The following is a 20,184-nucleotide window of genomic DNA, read 5'->3' on the forward strand; positions in this document are numbered from 1 at the left end:
ATTACAAATGGAATTCTCGAATTACAAATAAAATGTTACGAATTACAAATAGAATAATCGAATTACAAATGAAATGTTACGAATTACAAATGGAATGTTTCGAATTACATGTGAAAAAGGTGTAGTTTAGTAAAAACTCTCCGATTTTTGTGAAATTTTTTCTAGATGTAGATATTGTTGCGCTGATCACGGACTTTTTGAGGGTTTTATGGAAAAATCCGGGTCCAAAAATCAGTTTTTGGGTTATATCACCTGGATAGGTATTTCCAAAAGCTTTCCAATGATACCCATTTTGTAGTAATCGGTTTAGTAGAGCCGGGTCTAAACCGGGTTTTGTACCCGGACTTTCGGGTCCAATAACCGGGTGACCGGATCCGTCCCCCAAGAAAATTATACATTCCCATGATCAGCGCAACAATATCTACCTCGGGAAAAAATTTCAAAAAAACGGAGAGTTTTTACTAAACTGGAGTTGTTCCGTTCAAATAGACTATTCAGTGGAAGTGACTACCGGAACAAGTTTTTGTTCATTCTGTTCTTGTTTCCTTAGTCGAAGGTCACACCAGAGTGGTTTCATTGAAACTTTTAGGTATTTATAGATTGAGTTCCCCACTACAGCAACTTTATGATATCACTCTACTGTAAAACTCGACCTAGGAACCCTTGTACTCTAGTGTGATGCTTGGTTTACATTTACGAAATCCACTCGATTTCAACTGTCAAATCCATAGGTTAAACGTCAAATGAAATCAAGATGAGATTTGGATTTCGTAAATGTAAACTTAGCATGACCTTCGACTTAGTTCATTTTTTATTCTTGCCGTTCACATTGTTTAATTTTGTTACTCGGAAGTCAGACAAAGAAATATTTCACAAGAAATTGTCTATGAGCGTTTTCAGACGATAGGTGACTGCTCAAAAACGCATTGTAAGTTTTGTTTGTCATTCGTAATTTTCATATTCAGTGTTGCGTTTTTGAAGTCATTGTATACAAGCGTACTTTTTTAGATATTTTAGAGAGATACATATTTGCTCCCTCATTTCCCTCATTACTACTCTCTCAAAACAAAAACTCAGCAAATGTTTCTTTGTCTGAAGTTGGAGCTGGTTTTTGTGGTTTGCTAGTTGCCCATAAGTTGGTTAATATGCATCCATTAACATTTTGTTACTAAATAATAAATAAGTTTAAAATCCGTCTTACACTCTAAACAAGAAGTAAAGTAATGCTTAGTTTACATTTGTCGTCGTTTCGTGATTTCGAAAGCGTTTCGTGATTTCGCGCGGAATCAAGCTAAATTTATCATTATTTCCCATACAAAAATGAAATCATCTCATTTCGTGATTTCAGCGAAATCAAGATCGAAATCACAGTACACATGATATACAACCCTGTTTTTGCCTAAAAAAGTACCAAAAGTTGCAACACTATTCACGTATTACAATAAACAAGGTAGATGGTCAATTGCTGCAACAAAAAATTTTAGTATCAATATTATTAAATTACTTTGTTACAATGCTATTTTTTATTGTGTTCCCGTACTTGTTTAATGGTAGTGTTAGAAAAAAGAACGAATAGTCAAAAATTGCTTCCTTATGGGTACTTTACACGATATGTTTTTTCCATATGAGTTGTCACTTCTTCCATACAAAATGTATATGCAAAGTGACAACTCATATGTAAAAAACATATCGTGTAAAGTACCCATTATACAAATTTCTTAAAAAATAGGGAACGGAAAAATGACGGAAATTGCATAAATGTCAAAATCAACGTATCAGCTATCATATAAGATGCCAATGAAAATACTTGCTGCTTGTTTCTACTAGGCCAAAATTGTATGACAGAAAACAGAAGAAGGTGTTAATCGGCGCTATTTTTGTTTAAAGAGAAGTGCAAGTCTTGCTACATTTCGGAGTACGGGAACACATTTTTAGCACACTAAACGGGAAACTACTGCAAGTACTAATATTATGCAGGTTCTGAGCACAACTTTTATCTATCAAAATTTTTTATTATGATGTCTCAACGATAAAATCATTTTCATTTGTTAGTACTATACACAATTAATACAATATATAGATAATTTTACGATAATTTTCCAAATAAAGTTGTAAAGTTCTATATTTTTATATTTTTGATGATTAATTCAATTTACAACAACTTGTGAAAATTCATGTTCGATCAGCTGCGCTTATGCATCTACCTTGATCATTGTGATATGTTTGAAATCAACAAAAAATAAGTGTAAACACCGGGGTGTATTTCAGGATTTCGTGAAATCCTGTGGATTTTGGAGCGCTAGTGTAAACTTGGCATAAATTTCATTAACAAAAGTCATAATACATTCTATAGAGACAACAACTCTCAAATGTTAATTAACCGAGCAAAACTTCTCAAACTGTACATGGAATAAACTAAATTACTCTGTATAGGTTTAAGTCTTTGCTAATTGGGAATAGTAGTTAGTGGCAAGGTGTCGTGAACATTTCATTTATATTTATTTGCCATACCGGCTTTTCATTTCAATTGCCTGTTGGAATTAAAGTAGAATAAATATACAATGACTAACAAATAGTATATACATTACATTTTTCTATTGTGTTTCAGAAAAAGAGTAATAAAAATAAGTCAAATAAAATAAAAAATATATACACATGTTTATAGTAGCCATATAAAGAAGAAAAATGATAGTGAAATATGTGATAGGATGTAATAACAATTTTTACAATTTTTTTTGATATTATAAAGGAAAAATTTTATAAAGGAAAACTTTTTTTATTGCTTTATATACCAACCCCCATTATTATAAGTCTTCTTTTGTTATTTATTGGACCTTCTTAGCATTAAATTTTAATGTGTAAATTATATCTTAAAGTCCTCCAAATTGGCTTACCTTGTGATTTCTTTTATTGTTGTCTTTGATTTTTACCCTTTTTATTTTCTTTTCTGATTTGTTATAATTTTTAATTATTCCTTATGTTGTAGTGGTTGTATACTGGTTCCATTCACCTTCTTCATTTCACTTGGCAAAACCCGGACATGTGTTGTGTTTGTCAATACTCATAATTGGTCTGTTCCAGAACTGCAAGAATCTACTAATTTTTACTATTTTTTCCGATAACATAAAGGAAAAAATGTTATCGTAGTAAAAAATAGTAGCTTCTTGCAGGTTCTGGAACAGAGCAAATATTACACTGTGCAACATTTTTAATCTTGTGCAAACAATTCGAACTGAGGATTTTTTAAAAGTACAGACCCAAACGACAAGAAACCCTAGTTGGGTTTTGTTGTGTCAGATCCAGCTCGGATTTTCTGGCCCCATATAAATGTTAAATATTGAGTTTTTAAAGAAATTCGGGGCTATATCTCTGAAACTAATGCGAATCTTCTTCTGACCTCTGAAGCAAATTTGTAGGTAAGGACAAGAATTAAATATTTGGAGAAATAATGAACTCGAAAAACTACATTTATTGCATCAAATTTCAAAATATATGCCAAAATTCCACAATTTTTGTACATTTCGCACTGTATCTCCAAAACCGTTAATTTTTCTCAATATTTTCTTTTGGGAAAATATTCTTTGGAGTTTAATACACAACTCTTCAGAACATCATTGTTGTAAAATTCTTCTATGCCGTTGTTTTCAGTACATTTTTCAACGATGATTTAATAGAAATGTAGTGAAATCCGAGAATAAATTGGTGTGAACTGTGTTTGAAATACGTGTTGTAAAAGATATGATGCAAAATACCGCTGAAACAACATGAAGTAAGCATTTTAGAGTTTCAGAATGTTCTAAAGAATTGTTGAGAACTTTATTTGGAAGATTTTTGCAAAGGGTTACTTGGTTCAACTCCCAATAGTTTAGCCGATACTGACCAGAATTTCAGCAATTATTTACAATTTTCTATATTTTATAGATTTTGATGCCCTAGATGGAGTTTTTCTTATGTGGTTTTTGCAATATATAAGTTCTACTAGTTTAGGGCTACAATATTGCTAAAGACAGCAATGCCAAATTCGTATTCGTTTCTGAGATAAAATCCTGATAAACTGGATCTGACAGGACAAAACCCTACTAGGGTTTTTGTAGTCTAAATATGTACTTTCAAAAAATACATACTAGAAGTTGTTTGCATTTTCAGTGTTGCATAGTGTTATACGTGCCATTTATATCAAAGTTATATAGAATGTGTATATGAGAATTATATGGAACCAAATCAAAAATTTTAGTAACAATCGCTAGATCGGGTTCGGAATAATAATATTATTCGCCTGCACGAACAACAGCGGAACATAATACAAATTCGCGGAAAGATCGCCGAGATGCATAGCAGAAGATTTGTCGTAGCGATTGATTATAAGCAATAATTTTAGAGAATCGTCAACGAATGGCAAATTACACGCGTGGGTGAATTTTATATAAAAATTCGCTAAAAGATCGCCGGAAAGAAGCGTAGAAGAATAATCTGATAAAAAAATTCGTCCAAAAATCTTCCAAATGCTTGCAGGGTATGGACGAAAACGCAGAATTTAATGTGTTCGTCATAGTATTTCTGTTGCAATATTTTTTTGAAACAACCTAACGCATTTGTTTTCAATTTTATTTTGCTTTCATGTCCATTTTTACGGAATTTATTCTAGTATAGAATTCAACTAACGTACAGTTGGCATGTATTTAAGTAGCCTCAATGACCTACCACAGTGTAATTCACAAAACTTAAAGCGGATGCTCAAAATTATTTCATTATTTTTTTCTAAGAAATAATAGTAGTTCAAGTATTTATTTGTTATTGTCATATATCTTATCACATACAGCGTATTTACGTGTTCTAAAGAGGTTTCAATTGGTTCAACAAAAATATAGTTCAATAAAAGGAAGCAACAAACAGTAACTGCCACTCAAAATCCTAAAAGCAACCGTGAATACAGTCGTCGCAATGTTTAAAGTTAGTTCAATGAGTTTTGCCCTACTTTGTGCGCTTTCGCTAATAGCAATTGGTTCTGCTGACAAACCGCAGGTTGAAGTAAATTTAGCCAATACTATACTTCGATCGGCAGCATCAATTCAAAATGATCCGGTAAAAAGTGCACAATGTTTTTCGGTATATTTACCGAAATTAAACGAACTAACAACAGTTTACGAGGATCAATATCAGGCGTGTTTGAAACTCAGCGAAGATTCTAAAGAAGAAATCCGTAAAGATGTAGAACCAGCAGCAGCGTCAATCAATAATACTCGTGAAGAAATTTGCGGTAGTTTTTCTGCATGTGATTTCGATACAGATCCCTATGGTTTTTTTGAGTGCAGTAACGATGTGGTAAGTTCTCCGTTTGTTTCTTGTTGATTAAAAAATCATAGGAATCATGTTCTTGAAATTTAAAAAAATATATATTTTTTCTCATTTTATTATTTAGGCTGGTAAAGCAGTTTCCAAAGCCTACAGCATCCAGACACTATCTCAGGATCGTATGCAGTATATCACATTCAAGTATGAATTGATACAGTATGATCAGAATACATGCACAACGAAAGCTTCAGCAACGTATGTCAGAGACTCGACTAATGTTCATGCAGAGTTACAGAATTGCTTAGCTGGCAAACTTCCGGAAGAGTCATCGACATCGACAACAACAACGTCTACCACAACTGAATCGACTTCTAGCCCCCTAGAATTGGACGCAACACCATTTATATCCGAACCCCATGTTTAATAACAATTGCTATTGCTAATACTATTGGATTTTGTCGGTTAACACCAAATTTCGACCTTTTTCTACTGGACAAATTCCTTTCAGCAAGTAAACAGACGCACATGTGTATGTAATATCGGTTAATAATGTTAAACTTTTGATTTATTGTTAAATATTGATTAGGATTTTTGTTGTGATAAATTAAAATACATTCCGGGTAATTTAATGTTAAAAGTAATCATAAAATTTAAAGGATGACCTTCTAAGCATTAAATTTTAATGTGTAAATTATATATTAAAGTCCTCCAAATTCGTTTATTTTACTTACTTACTTACTTAGCTGGCCTTTTACAGAACATTTGTTCCATAAGCCGAACTAAGAAAAAATCTCCAATCCTCTCTATTTGCTGCTGTATTTTCCCAATCTGGGATATGTAGCTTTGTGATATCTCGTTTCACTTGTTCGCTCCAACGAAGCTTTGGCCTTCCAGATCTGCGAGAACCTCCATGCGGCCCGTATTTATACGCCTTTTTAGCGGGTTCATCATCACTCATTCTTATAACATGGCCTAGCCATCGCAATCGTTGTATCTCGATTCGTTCAATTATATTGATGTCATTGTATAGTTGATACAGCTCGATGTTCATACGACGCCGATATTCGCCGTCAACACAGATTGGCCCGTAGATCTTTCGAAGCATTTTTCTCTCAAATACACAAAGCACTGCCTTATCTGCTTGAGCAAGTACCCATGCTACGGAACCATACATTAGCACGGGTAGTATCAGTGTTTTGTACAGTGTTATTTTTGTTTGACGAGAGGTGGCTTTATTCCTAAACTGCTTACTCAGCCCAAAGTAGCATCTGTTAGCCAACACTATTCTTCTTCGTATTTCACAACTGATGTTATTTGTTGTGTTTATGGCGGTGCCGAGGTAGACGAAGTCCTTTACTACCTCAAAATTATAGGTACCAACATTCACAGATGGTGCGGTGTTTATGGACATATTACGCGTCGATACCATCAACTTGGTTTTTACGCCGTTTACTGCCAGACCAACTTTAGCAGATTCTCTTTCGACTTTTGCAAAGGTGTCAGTTACTTCCTTTACCGATCGACCCATGATGTCAATGTCGTCGTTTATTTTACTATTTCAAAACCATCCAATAGTAAAAGAAAATATGTAATAATGGCCCATACAGTATTGCTTTCTACCGAAAAGGCTATATTTACATTGTAAATTATATACATATGTAAAATGTAAGTAAATAAACTCATTATCCATATAATAGCCAAAACATATATACAGTGTCGGCCAAAACTAAATTTTTTTAAAACGATAATTTTTTTAAGAAAACAGAGTTATAAAATTATATTTATTTTTCTTTTAATTGATGTATATACTTATTATTGGAAACACACAAAAATTAAAATTAAAAAACAACAGTTAAAATTAAAAACAACAAAACATTTAAACATCGGAAAAATAAACGGACAAAACTAAAGCACCCCACAATTTGAGGTACAACAAAAACTATTGAAATCAATATTTCTTTGTGTATCTTCTATTCTGGATGACACAAGGACATATTGTAGGCATAGAGGATACCAAATTATTAATTGTTGCAGGCGATATTGCTTCCCTGGCTATTTTTGCGGCTTCAAATAAATATTCTTTGGTTTTGCAATTTTTTCGGTTGATTTTTTGAGTTAACGATCTCTACCAAGTCCCAATCGAGAGTTTTGATAGGGAATTGGGCTGGCCAACGGAGAACTTCTGTCGAATTGTTATGGAATCACTCCTTAACCACTTTCAATACATGTTTTGGCTCGTTGTTACGATACTTGAAACCATCCATAATTCCATTAATTTTATGTATTTGTCCAAATCCCAGACCATTATCTTCCGCCTCCATGGTTTGCAGTGCCTTTGCAATGTTGAGGTTTTAACCGTTAAATTCGTTAGAAAACAGCACAGTCCTCCATTTTTGGATACTACAGTTCAGATGGGTCTAGATGAAATCCAGTCTGGCTTGTTCATTTATTGTCGATATGAAGTTTTTTTTCATATAATATTGTTGACCTTTGATCAGTATCTTCTTCTTCTATTCGTTTGGCTTGAGGTCATAAATAAAAAAACAGATCAATTTTTGTTTTTATTGTTTGTTTATTATTTCGACTATCTTCGATAGTCATCATCAGGGAAATGTTATATTGTTGTTTTCTTATTTTATGATTCTAACAGCTTCTTCCATCCTTTTCTGTTAACAAGAATTTTTTTTGCGCTGGTCGTCCGTCGACTGTATAAGCCAGCCTGTACCGCTCTTCTGTGAATCGCTCGTTTGCTAATTATTAAATCTAAGCGATTTTGTATTCGACCAGAAGATGCTGTAGCATAATTTTTGGATGAATATCGACAATATCGGATAATGTTATGGCGGTACCTCCGAATTTTTAGTATTTTGAGGATTTATGCCACATTTTCCTACTAAATTAGCTGTAGTTTGGTACTTAGGGTTCCTAGGGGTTCACAAAACTTTTCCATCAAAAATTGTGGACCTGGGTCCACGTTTGGGTATGGTCCCTATATAACAGTACCCCCACCATTTTCAGTATTTTGGCTACATTTTCCGAAAATTAATTATTTCGCCTGCAACAATTAATAATTTAGTATCCTCTATGCCTAAAAGATGTGTTTGTGTCATCCAGAATAGAGGATACGCAATGAAATATTGATTTCAATAGTTTTTGTTGTACCTCAAATTGGCGGGTGCTTTAGTTTTGTCCGCTTATATTTGCGACCTAAAAAGTTTTTTGAATTTTAACTTTTGTTTATTAAATTCTGAATTCCTCGACACATGAGAAACATGACATTCTTGCTTAAGTCATATCTGGTAAATGACTAAAGACCAAGTTCGTCCTAATTTAAATGTGAAATGAAAAAATGTACTGACTGACACTATATATTAGGGTTATGACTTTTTGACATTTTTCTCAAGCATTACTCCCATTCATACATGATTGATAATACTCCAAATACTCGCCCTCATAAGATTGATATTCTGTAAAACAGTTTTTAATTTTATAACGTTTTTTGCTTCTCCCGTAAAGTTTTGGTTTTGTGGGTTATGTCTTCGGCCATTTATGGTGACGATATGTAATGATAAGTTAATAAAATTAGTGAAAAACAAAAGGTTATGTCAATTTGGTTATGTCGTGTGGCTCTAAAGCATGTGTTCAGTTCAGCTAACAGTAAATTAAAACAAGTATCAGTCGACCTTGCCGACAGAGATATAATTATCCGTTAGAGGGTTTTCAGATTTTGGTATTTTTCTCCGACAAAAAATATATTTGGATTAAAGCTCAAAAGTGTTGCGAAGGAGGTACCTGAAAGAATGCATCGTCTTATACCATATACCATCGTGCCCACCGGTAATTTCAGTTGGTCACCGATTAACTTAGAGGTTTTGGACCACTTGCCCGCGAAAAACATAATATCGTAGTTAAAAGGACCGGAAGACGTAACATCGGTATACATCTACAAAGGATCTTCCAATAGACTCAATAGACTACACTTAAACAAAAAAGTTGAACTTTTGTGGAGGCTGACGGGTGGCTAGCCTAAGAAAACCGATATGGGCCATTTCCAAAGTTAAACATAATTTGGACAAAATATTAGGATATCAAAAGTTTGGACTTAATCGGTAGCTCCGTTCAAGACAATCGTGCATTTGTATCTTTTGGGAGAAGGTACCGAAAGGTAAAAAAAATTTGAAGGTCAAATTATGAAACGAATCAGTCGATCCGTTCGAGAGTTATTGTGCACTCCAGTCACTGCACATTAAAGCTGGCTAACTATCTTTGTTTATAACGGACTCGGATGCAATTATGTTTTAAATAACACTGTGCAACATTTTTAAGGTGATCTTGTGCAAACAATTCGAACTGAGACCCAAACGACAAGAAACCCTAGTTGGGTTTTGTTGTGTCAGATCCACCTCGGATTTTATGGCCCCATCTAGACATGTTTAAATATTGAGTTTTTAAAGAAATTCGGGGCCATACCTCTGAAACCAATGCGAATCTTCTTCTGACCTCTAAAGCAAATTTGTACACGCAGAGAAAAAAATATGATTGATCCAACAATATTCGAAGAGCAAAATATGTATTGTAAAGATATTGTTAAATTCCAAATGTAGTATTGTGATTCCAACAATTGGGTTTTGTTAAATCCAAAAATAGTTTTTGTCAACTGGACAATAGTTCTCCCTTTTCTTCGACAATTTTTTCTCTTCTCTCGCTATTCGATGCCGTGCTGAAAAAAACAATTATGGTGAGTTTTGTTTGTATGACATGATGACTTTATCTTTGTTTTTGTGTGTATGTATACCAACAATGAGACTCTTGTTTTTATTTGTTTCTGTTTTGTTTCATTCTGCTATCTCCATTATGCTTTAAGGTTTGGTGTCATACCGGAGTTTGTTATGGTGTTTAATTATTCCTTATGTTGTGGTGGGTTGCTTGTGGCTTTTTGTTTGTCTTTGTTGTCGGCCAATGCAGCAAACCATGTATTGTGTTCATCAATGATTGCAATATTATACGCGACATTTATATCCAAGTTATGTGAAAAGTGTATATGAGAAGTATATACACTCAAATCAAAAATTTCTGGGCTGGATTTCTGGGTTGACAATACTTTTTGTAAACAAAATTAGATTATGATAGTTCCTACAATCGCTATTGTTAACGATTTTTACAATATTGCGGAAATTCGAAAGTTGTTTTTGTTTTCTATGTTTGGAACAAAAGATGGTATTTTTGGATTTGGATTACAATGTTTGAACAAAACAAATACATTTTTGGAACCAAAACAGATATTTTTGTTCCAACAAAAGCGAAAAATATTTTTTCTCTGCGTGTAGATAAGGACAAGAATAAAATCATGGTGTAAGAAAGAAGGTGATACAATAATAGCAACCTATGTCTTCATTTGCTGTCAAAACATATTTTCAATCAAAAATAAATAACAAATATTTCGCTTCTATAAAAAATATCTGTGTACAACATCTTTGTTTAAGCTTCGCGAATAATATTTTAACGCTTTCTTCTAACTTTTGTGGATATTTCGCGCAAAAAAATTTGACAGCAAATGAAGACTACAACCTAACGTCAACTATTGGATCACCTTGTTAAATTCGCCTTGAATAAAATATTTGGAGAAATAATGAACTCGAAAAACTACATTTATTTCCTAAAATTTCAAAATATATGCAAAAATTCCACAATTTTTATACATTTCGCGCCGTATCTCCAAAACGGTTAATTTTTTCTGAATATTTTCGCTTGGAAAAATATTCCCTGGCATGTAGTACACAACTCTTCAGAACATTTCATTATTGTAAAATGACTCTACACGCAGAGAAAAAATATTGTTGGAACAATCATATTCTAAGAACAAAATAGTGTATTTTAAAATTTTTAAAATATGTATTATTGGCCCAACAATATATTTTGTGTCATCATGTTTCCTAATAAAAAATATATGCTTGAAACAACAATATATATTTTCATATTTTTAAAAGACACTATTTTCTTCTTAGGATATGATTGTTCCAACAATATCTCTTCTCTGTGTGTATGTCGTTCTTTTCAGTACATTTTTCAACGACGATTTAATAAAAATGTCAATAGTGAAATCCGAAATGCGAGAATAAACTGTTGGTGTAAACTGTGTTTGAAATACGTGTTGTAAAAGATATGATGCAAAATGCCGCTGAAACAACATGAAGTAAGCATTTTAGAGTTTCAGAATGTTCTAAAGAATTGTTGAGAACTTTATTTGGAAGATTTTTGCAAAAGGGCACTTGGTTCAACTCATGGTACAATAATACAGGTAGCATTATCAAGCCAGCTGATGGTAACATAATGTGTCAATTGCATTGAAATGATGTCAAATTTTGACATCTTATGTTACCAACAATTGCTGATACGGCTACCTGTATATTTGTACCATGGTTCAACTCCCAATAGTTTAGCCGATACTGACCAGTATTTCAGCAATTATTGGCCTGTTCCAGTACTACAAGAATCTACTAATTGTTACTATTTTTGTCGATAACATAAAGGAAACAAGTAAAAAAGTATCAGTCGGCTTTGCCGACAGAGATATACCCTCAGCCTGTGTATATTGAAACAATTTTTTTCCAAAAAACGCATGTATTTAGGGAGTTTTAAAAATTTTGGGCGTTTGAACTAACAAAAATATTGATTAGGATTTAATATCAAAAGTTTTGCGGAGGAGATACTAAAAAGAATGGATCTCCAGCCACTACATATGGTACCATAGGGGTTTTTTAGAACTTCAGGGATGTTTGCTCAAGAAGTATGAACTTGCCCCTGAAACAACTTTTACCATCGCAATTGAGGCAGCAACGCAAGTTGCTTCAACAAAAATCAAAGTGATTCGAAAGCAGGTCTTAAAGTGAACATGTATCCGAAATTTTGAGTGGGAGGTACCGGATGGAGTGGACAAATATAGTCCATATTTGAACCTGATCTATATCTGGTAGATATATTAGGATGTGTAAAGTATGGACCAATTCGGCCACTCTCTTCAAGAGTTGTCGTACGCACAATTTTCCGAACATTTTTGAACTTTTGTGGGGGAGGTACCTGAAGGAGTGGACCGATATGGCTTATCTTCGAACTTAAACTATGTTTGGACAAAATATTACTAAGGCCAAACTTTGGACCGAATCGGCAGACCTGTTCGAGAGTTATTTTGCCCTCCACCCTCCTCACACGGTGTCATAGAGGTTTTTTGCAACTTTCAGGCTATTTTCTCAGGAAGTATGGACTTGCCCCTGATGAAACTTATACCGTCGTATGGAGGGCAGTGAATACAAGTTGCTAAAGCAAAAATCAAAGCGATTCGAGAGATGTTCCTAAACTGAACTTTTCCAAAATTTTGTGTGGGAGGTACCCGACGGAGTGGACCGATTGAGTCCATATTAAAACCTGATCTAAGTCTGGTACACGCTCCACGATGGGCAAAGTATGGACCAAATCGGTTACACCCTTCAAGAGTTATCGTGCGTACAAATTTTCCGAACATTTTCGAACTTTTGTGGGGGAGGTACCGGAAGGAGTGGACCGATATAGCTCATCTTCGAACTTAAACTAAGTTTGGACAAAATATTACGAAAGCCAAAATTTGAACCGAATCGGTTCATCCCTTCGAGAGTTATCGTGCGCTCCAGCCAGCCAGACATACAGACAGACAGACGGACGGACATTGCTCAATCGACTCCAAATTGTCTGAAACACATTTCGTCCAAACATACTTGGGGTCTAAAACCATTATTTCGATGAGGCACATTTTGCCCGTATGAAAGTGTATATGGTAAATTTCAAATTTCCTTTACAATTCCATCGAAAAAAAATTAAAAAAATTTTGTACAAGCACATTCACGATTTTTGGTACATGGGTTAAGAAAAAATCGTGGTTTCAAATCTGTTCGCGTTCACAAAATCGGATGCTGCGCCCAAAAGTTAGGGGGGATTTTATTCCCTTATAAAGAAAAAATTTTTAAAAATTCCCTTTGTGTTGTAATAAGAAAATTTATATATAAAGCGTTAACAGCATTTAATATCTACCCGTAGATGCCTAAATATTTACTAAATGTATTTCTATTTTCGCGGAAAATCAAGAAATACTGAAAAAATCTTGGAGTAAATTTAATTTATTCTAATTTAGAGTCCAAATAAAACTCGAAAAAATAATTTAAAAAAGCGTACAGATTCTGGACAACGCGTAGAAAAATATGAGACCAAAATTTTAAAGATAGGATTTATAACTGCCATATTACAGCAACAACAAAAGACGAAAACTTATTGTTGGAATTTTATTTCAAAAATATATTTTTTTGTTCAATACGAAAAATAGAAAAAACATTTTTGGGAGTTATTCTACTACTTCGCTAAATTTCGATGCAAGGACTGACGGACCTTGCTGAAACTTCTTCAGGGAAAATGCGATGATAAACCAGAAAGTGTATTTGCTTACTTTGATAAACAATAGGATTATGAAATAGAAAGTAATATTGAAATTACATCCAAAGAAAAAACATAAAAGTTAAAAAACGTATAATTCGCGAATTCGTTAAAATCAGTTAAGGCGCATGCACTTTTCAGATACAGCTAGTGCATCTCTATCAATATGTAGCGAATTTTACACTTTTCATTCAGCGGCCAAAGTGTGCAGTCAGCTGCATCTTACTGTTCAAAAAACCTTAATGTGGGTAAAAATTGCGCGATCTACATAAGATTATAAGGCGCATCCGATTTCAGTGACCGCCTATAAAAAATACGTCATTATAACAAATTTTAAACAAATTCTTCAAGAACCGCGGATGTGCTACCAAATTCTATTTTATATGGAATACGAATATTACTCCAGAATCTCGGTAATTTATGCCACACGGTTTTGGAAAATAATATCATCGCGAATAAAAGGTTCCATTTATGTAAAAATAACCAAAGAAAATCGCGGTCCAATGCGCGGAATCATCAAAATATAATTTTGCAGAATTTCCCACTTTCAACGTATCTATAACCGCCGTTTTAGTGGATGGATTTGAAAGCGGAACGGTTCATTAGATCCGGCGCGTAAAAAAACTAAAATCACGCGGGGTTCAAGGGTACCTAAGTCACAGTTCTAAATTTTGAAACCAAAAAATAGGTTTTTAAAGAAAATTTACGCACCAAAATCTCGACTTTGGACTTCTATTACTAGGAAGCTGTATGAAGCACATTCATGAGATATACATCAAACGACGTGGAATCACGAGTTCTACAATCCAGTAAATAGTTTGGGTAATTATCTGGTTGCGCCCTCCAATTATAAGAAAAATTCAAAAAACCCAGATTTCAAAACTTCAAAATGTCAGCATCGATTTTAGGGGGATGCAGTGTATATATCGAAAATTCATACATTAGAACCATGTTGCCCAAGGGGTATTCTTCAATTCTTTATTTAAGCTCAGGTCTAAATTTTCCGTGGTTTGACCAGAAATCAAGAAAGAACACAAAAAAACTTGTAAACTTCAACACATTTTTACCCATTTGTTAATATTATCACCAACACAGCTTCCACATAAATTATTTTTTATGTTTCATTTTATGCGACCCCGGCTAAAACACTTTAATTAATATAAATATATTCATATTGTATAAAATAATTTGACAGTTCGCGACTTATTAAATGGTGAACCTCAACTTCAACGATTGTAAAACATTTTTGAATATTACCATATACCCTTCATAGCCTAAAGGCTGAGGGTATAAAAATGTTATCGTAGTAAAAAATAGTAGCTTCTTGCAGGTCCTAGATGGAGTTTTTCTTATGTGTTTTTTTTTTCAAAAGATAAGTTCTACTAGTTTAGGGCTACAATACTGCTAAAGACAGCAAGGTCAAATTCCTATTCATTTCTGAGATAAAGGCCTGATAAATGCAAAAAAGTGTAGATTTAGCCCGGTTTAGATGAGGCCATAAAATCCGAACTGGATCTGACAGGACAAAACCTTACTAGAGTTTTTGTAGTCTAAATATGTACTTTCAAAAAATGCTTACTACGAGTAGAAGTTGTTTGCATTTTCAGTGTTGCATAGTGTTATATTATTAATATTTGGTAATTCCACCTTTATTTTGAACTACTTTTTGTATTTTTTGGTGTATTGCTTAGTCCCAATTTACATTAGGCGAGTTTACTTGCGGCAATTGTCAGTTTGTAGGTGAGAGAGGGTGCTGAGAGGCAAAGGGTTACCATATGCCTCATCTCTCTCTCCTACAAAATGACAATTGCCGCAAGTAAACTCGCCCAATGTAAATTGGGACTTTGAAGTTTGCTGTAATTTTCCAAAGTTATTTAATGCCAAATTTTTTTGTATAAAATTCCAAATTTGATGTTTATTATGGAAGGATTGTGTAGCAATGCACTGTTTTAAGTGTCCGCAGAGGTTTACTATTGCATTCATGTCCGATTACTGCCTAGGTGAGACTTAAGTATGTAACTTTATTATATTATCCTGGAACCAATCATTGACATATGGTGATGAATGCTTTGGACCGTTGTTCTGTTGAAAAAATCCATATAAAATCCATGACAAATCTGTAGCAACATTGTGCTGACCAATATGTTATTGTATTAGAAATGGGTCCCAGCATCTGTATTGTGATATATTGGATAAAGACCATATCAATAAAATAATCAGCCTCACACCATTAGGTTGATACCTCCGTGTTTAACTGGATTTTTTTTATTGGATTCCTTTTCCATGAGATTGAGATTCATCTTGTCGTAATTGTTACCGAATAAATCTACTTCATGCATTTTTATTTTAATGCTCTTGAAGAAACTTCGCCAATTTTTTCCAGGTACGTTTTTCCGGACCAACCCGTATGATTGTTAGCTAAGCAGGATTTCTTCAACAAAATGTTTCCCGAAACATTTGAACGCCTTTTGTTAATTATTCTGGTAATTTGATAGCTCCTAGTATTCGTGTGAATATAACAATTCAACAAAATTACCAAAGATGAGATTAATAGGTCTTATTAGCGACAGCAACAATGGGACTATCGATTGCTGTTTGTTGTCGTTTTAGGCCTACACCGTGTTTTTTAGTTTTGTTTTGGTTTCAATGGGTTTTAGAAAAAAACCCACCGGTCTTTCCACGGATTTGGCTATTATCCAAGATTGACTTTTAGACAAAATTGGCACAGAAACAAAATGTTACCAATTTTTTTATCGTATTTATTCTTGTTGCATCATTGATTACAAATAGAAGTTTCGAAATGTAAAGCAGTTCACATCTTATTCGAGAAAAAACCTATTGTGAAGCACAACATCAAACATAAACTATTGGCCTGTTCCCGTACTTTATAAAGTGGTAAAAGTCGTAAAGGTTGTAAAAGTCGTAAACGATATTCATATAAATTTTGTGTACGGGAACGCAAAATGTGTAAAAGTGGTAAAAATTGTAAAAACTTTTTAGTTCTGGAACAGAGCTTATGATGTACTTATTATTTTGGCCATATGTGTATGTATTACCAAACACACAAGAAAGTTATATATTCACGTTGTCACAGGAGAGGATGAATTTTAGTGACGGATTTGTCCTCCTTGCGGCAGAAGTTGTATAAGTCTTCCATAACTTTGATGGCGCGCCCACAGCGCTGGTTGCTTTGGTCAATATTGATTGGAATTTCATCTTCTTTCCAGTGAGTCTTCAAGTATTTGAGAGCTTTTGGATAGTCTGAATAGCTCTGAATCTACAGATAGTTCTTCAAAATCTTCAGAGCGGAACAATTGACTACTGATCCAGTGATCAGCCGTGATAAAGAAATTAATGAACAAATTTTTGTTTTTGCAAATGATTAATCCAATGCGTTACAAATTATGTGCTTATGAAGGAAAACGCATAACTTAATGTGTTCGTCGTAGTATCTCTGTTGCAATATTTATTTAAAGCAATCCAACGCAATTGTTTTAAATTTTATTTCGCTTTCATGCCCATTTTTACGGAAATTCTATAGTGAGGAATTCGACTAACCTACAGTTGGTATGTATGTAAGTAGCCTCAATGACCTACCACAGTGTAATTCACAGAACATACAGCGGATGCTCAAAATTATGTAACTATTTTTACTAAGAAATAATAGTAGTGCAAGTATTTATTTGTTATTATAATCTATCATATCACGTACAGGGTTTTTACGTGTTCCAAAGAGGTTTCAATTGCTTCTACCGTAATTTAGATCAATAAAAGGAAGCAACAAACAGTAACAGTCACTTAAAATCCTAAACGCAACCGTAGAATATAGTCGTCGCAATGTTGAAAGTTAATTCAATAAGTTTTGTCCTACTTTGCGTGCTTTCGCTAATAGCAATTGGTTTTGCAGACAGACCGCAGGTTGAAGTAAATTTAGCCAATACTATACTTCGATCGGCAGCATCAATTCAAAATGATCCTGTAAAAAGTGCTCAATGTTTTTCGGTATATTTACCGAAATTAAACGAACTATCAACAGTTTACGAGGATCAATATCAGGCGTGTTTGAAACTCAGCGAAGATTCTAAAAAAGAAATCCGTAAAGATGTAGAACCAGCTGCGGTGTCTGTCAATAATACACGTGAAGAAATGTGCGGTAGTTTTTCTGCATGTGATTTCGATACAGATCCCTATGGGTTTTTTGAGTGTACTAACGATGTGGTAAGTTTTACGCTTGTTGATTAAAAAAAAACATAAGAATCATGGCCTTGAAATTTTAAAATTTATGTTTTTTCTCATTTTATTAATTAGGCTGGTAAAGCAATTTCCAAAGCCTACAGCATCCAGGAACTATCTCAGGATCGTATGCTGTATATCAAATTCAAGTATGAATTGATACAGTATGATCAGAATACATGTACAACGAAAGCTTCAGGAACGTATGTCAGAGACTCGGCTAATGTTCATGCAGAATTACAGAATTGCTTAGCTGGCAAACTTCCGGAAGAGTCATCGACATCGACAACAACAACGTCTACCACAACAGAATCGACTTCTAGCCCCATAGAATTGGACACAGCACCATCCATTGCAGAACCCGATGTTTAATAACAATTGCTATCAAATGCTAATGGATATTGTATAGTTGTACAATTATTGGTTAGGATTTTTATTGTGATGACTGGAAATACATACTATCCCAGCAAAAATCCTCATTACAAACCTCCTTTCCCACCCATTATTTTAACAAGGGCATGTCGCGCGAAATATCTGGTTATTTTGTAACCACTGAAATAGGTAGATGGTAACCACTGTAATAAGTAGATACTGAGTAGATTCTGACTACTTATTTTAGTGGTTACAAAATAACCAGAAATTTCGCGCGACATGCCCTTGTTAAAATAATGGGTGGGAAAGGAGGTTTGTAATGAGGATTTTTCCTGGGATATTGACTTTTAACGAAAAGGCTAATAATCTATGTATATAGATTATATATGTAAAATGTAGATAAATAAACTTATTATCCATATAATACCCATAACGTATATACATTAGGGTTATGACTTTTTGACATTTTTCAATAATTTCCTGTTGCGACAATTAATGACTACAATAATTTTAATTACATTTAAATATGGAATAAGATCACACTCAGACCATTTTTAATTGATATGATATATAGACAGCGGAATTTTATGCAACCCATATTTTTGGTCCGATTCATGTCAAAGTTTGGGACTGGGCAAATTTTTGGTAATATTTGGGCATATTTTTGCAATCGAAACATATGACATATGCAAAATTATGCAAAATGCATATATTTTTGCATATTCAAAATTTATGCATTTTACATATTTTCTTATGCAACAAATATTTCAATAATAGTACAAAAATGTTTGTATGTACAATTTTTATACCCTACACCACTATGTGGGGAGGGTATTAAAGTTGGTTTTGCCCAAAAAGTTTGTAACGCATCGAAATAATGGTCGTAGACCCATGTGGGTAGGCTATGTGTGTCCGTCCGTCCGTCAGTCCGTCCGTCCGTCCGTCTGTCCGTCTGTCTATCTAAACTTTGTAATCACGCTACAGGTCACAATTTTGATCGGATCGTCGCCAAATTTTGGGTGTTGATGAGGGTCCCGGAGGAGAAGAAGCCTATTGATTTTGGTGATGGTCGGATAATATTTAGGGGTCGGAAAGGGCAAAAAACTTAGGTGCATAAAAAGACAACGTTTTATTCCAAAGCGAATATCTCAGCTTCTGTATGGGGTATACCAAAAGCAAAACCTGACAATGAAAGTAGAAAATATCACCTTTCTAATGATTTAAAGTAGGTGCTCGTAGGTGATCAAATAACGAAGATATCGCATTAGTAGCAAATAAAACCCCAATTTTCATTTTTGCGATTTTAATTATAATGACGAATATCACAGCTTTGGTTGGAAACTTTCCAAAAGCAAGGCCTGACTATGAAAGTAGATCTTGTCTTTACAATGATGCAAACTAGGTTGGCGTAGGTAACCAAATAACGGAGATATCGCAATAGGCGGTAATACATCCCATTTTTCTATTTTTTTGGAAATCACGCTACAGGTCACAATTTTGATCGGATCGTCACAAAATTTCGAGGGTTAGTGGAGGTTTCACAGGAGAAGAAGCCTATTGATTTTGGTCATGGTCGGATAATATTTAGGGGTCGGAATGAGCAAAAATTTTATTTGGAGAAAAAGTCAACATTTTATTCCAAAGCAAATATCTCAGAGTCTATAAGGGGTATACAAAAAGCATAACCTGGCGATGAAAGTAGAAAATATCACCTTTACATCGATGTAACGAAGGTTTGTCGTAGGTGGTCAAACAACGAAGATATCGCATGAGTCGCTAATAGAACCCAACTTTTCATTTTTGCGATTTTAATAATAATGACGGATATCA

The 20,184-nt window shown here is 34.0% G+C and overlaps 2 protein-coding genes across 2 annotated transcripts; both read left to right on the forward strand.

Annotated features, from left to right (window-relative positions):
* The first annotated feature begins 4,707 nt into the window (after positions 1-4,707).
* LOC141389331 (uncharacterized) lies at positions 4,708-6,005 on the forward strand. Its single transcript, XM_073960695.1, has 2 exons — positions 4,708-5,322; positions 5,420-6,005. The coding sequence occupies exons 1-2, from the start codon at positions 4,942-4,944 to the stop codon at positions 5,714-5,716; spliced, it is 678 nt and encodes a 225-aa protein (XP_073816796.1). The 5' UTR covers positions 4,708-4,941; the 3' UTR covers positions 5,717-6,005.
* Positions 6,006-17,583: 11,578 nt separating this feature from the next.
* On the forward strand, positions 17,584-18,392 carry LOC141391182 (uncharacterized). The gene is made up of 2 exons (XM_073964089.1): positions 17,584-17,967; positions 18,058-18,392. The coding sequence occupies exons 1-2, from the start codon at positions 17,587-17,589 to the stop codon at positions 18,352-18,354; spliced, it is 678 nt and encodes a 225-aa protein (XP_073820190.1). The 5' UTR covers positions 17,584-17,586; the 3' UTR covers positions 18,355-18,392.
* Positions 18,393-20,184: the final 1,792 nt, after the last annotated feature.

Source organism: Musca autumnalis, unplaced genomic scaffold (genome assembly GCF_047663935.1).
Source record: "Musca autumnalis isolate F117 unplaced genomic scaffold, ASM4766393v1 scaffold_1, whole genome shotgun sequence".
Lineage (NCBI taxonomy): Eukaryota > Metazoa > Arthropoda > Insecta > Diptera > Muscidae > Musca > Musca autumnalis.

Coding starts and splice junctions, on each gene's coding strand:
- LOC141389331 (XM_073960695.1), top strand. CDS start 4,942: ATGTTTAAAGTTAGTTCAATGAGTTTTGCCCTACTTTGTGCGCTTTCG. Junction 5,323..5,419: donor TTGAGTGCAGTAACGATGTG/GTAAGTTCTCCG, acceptor TTTATTATTTAG/GCTGGTAAAGCAGTTTCCAA.
- LOC141391182 (XM_073964089.1), top strand. CDS start 17,587: ATGTTGAAAGTTAATTCAATAAGTTTTGTCCTACTTTGCGTGCTTTCG. Junction 17,968..18,057: donor TTGAGTGTACTAACGATGTG/GTAAGTTTTACG, acceptor TTTATTAATTAG/GCTGGTAAAGCAATTTCCAA.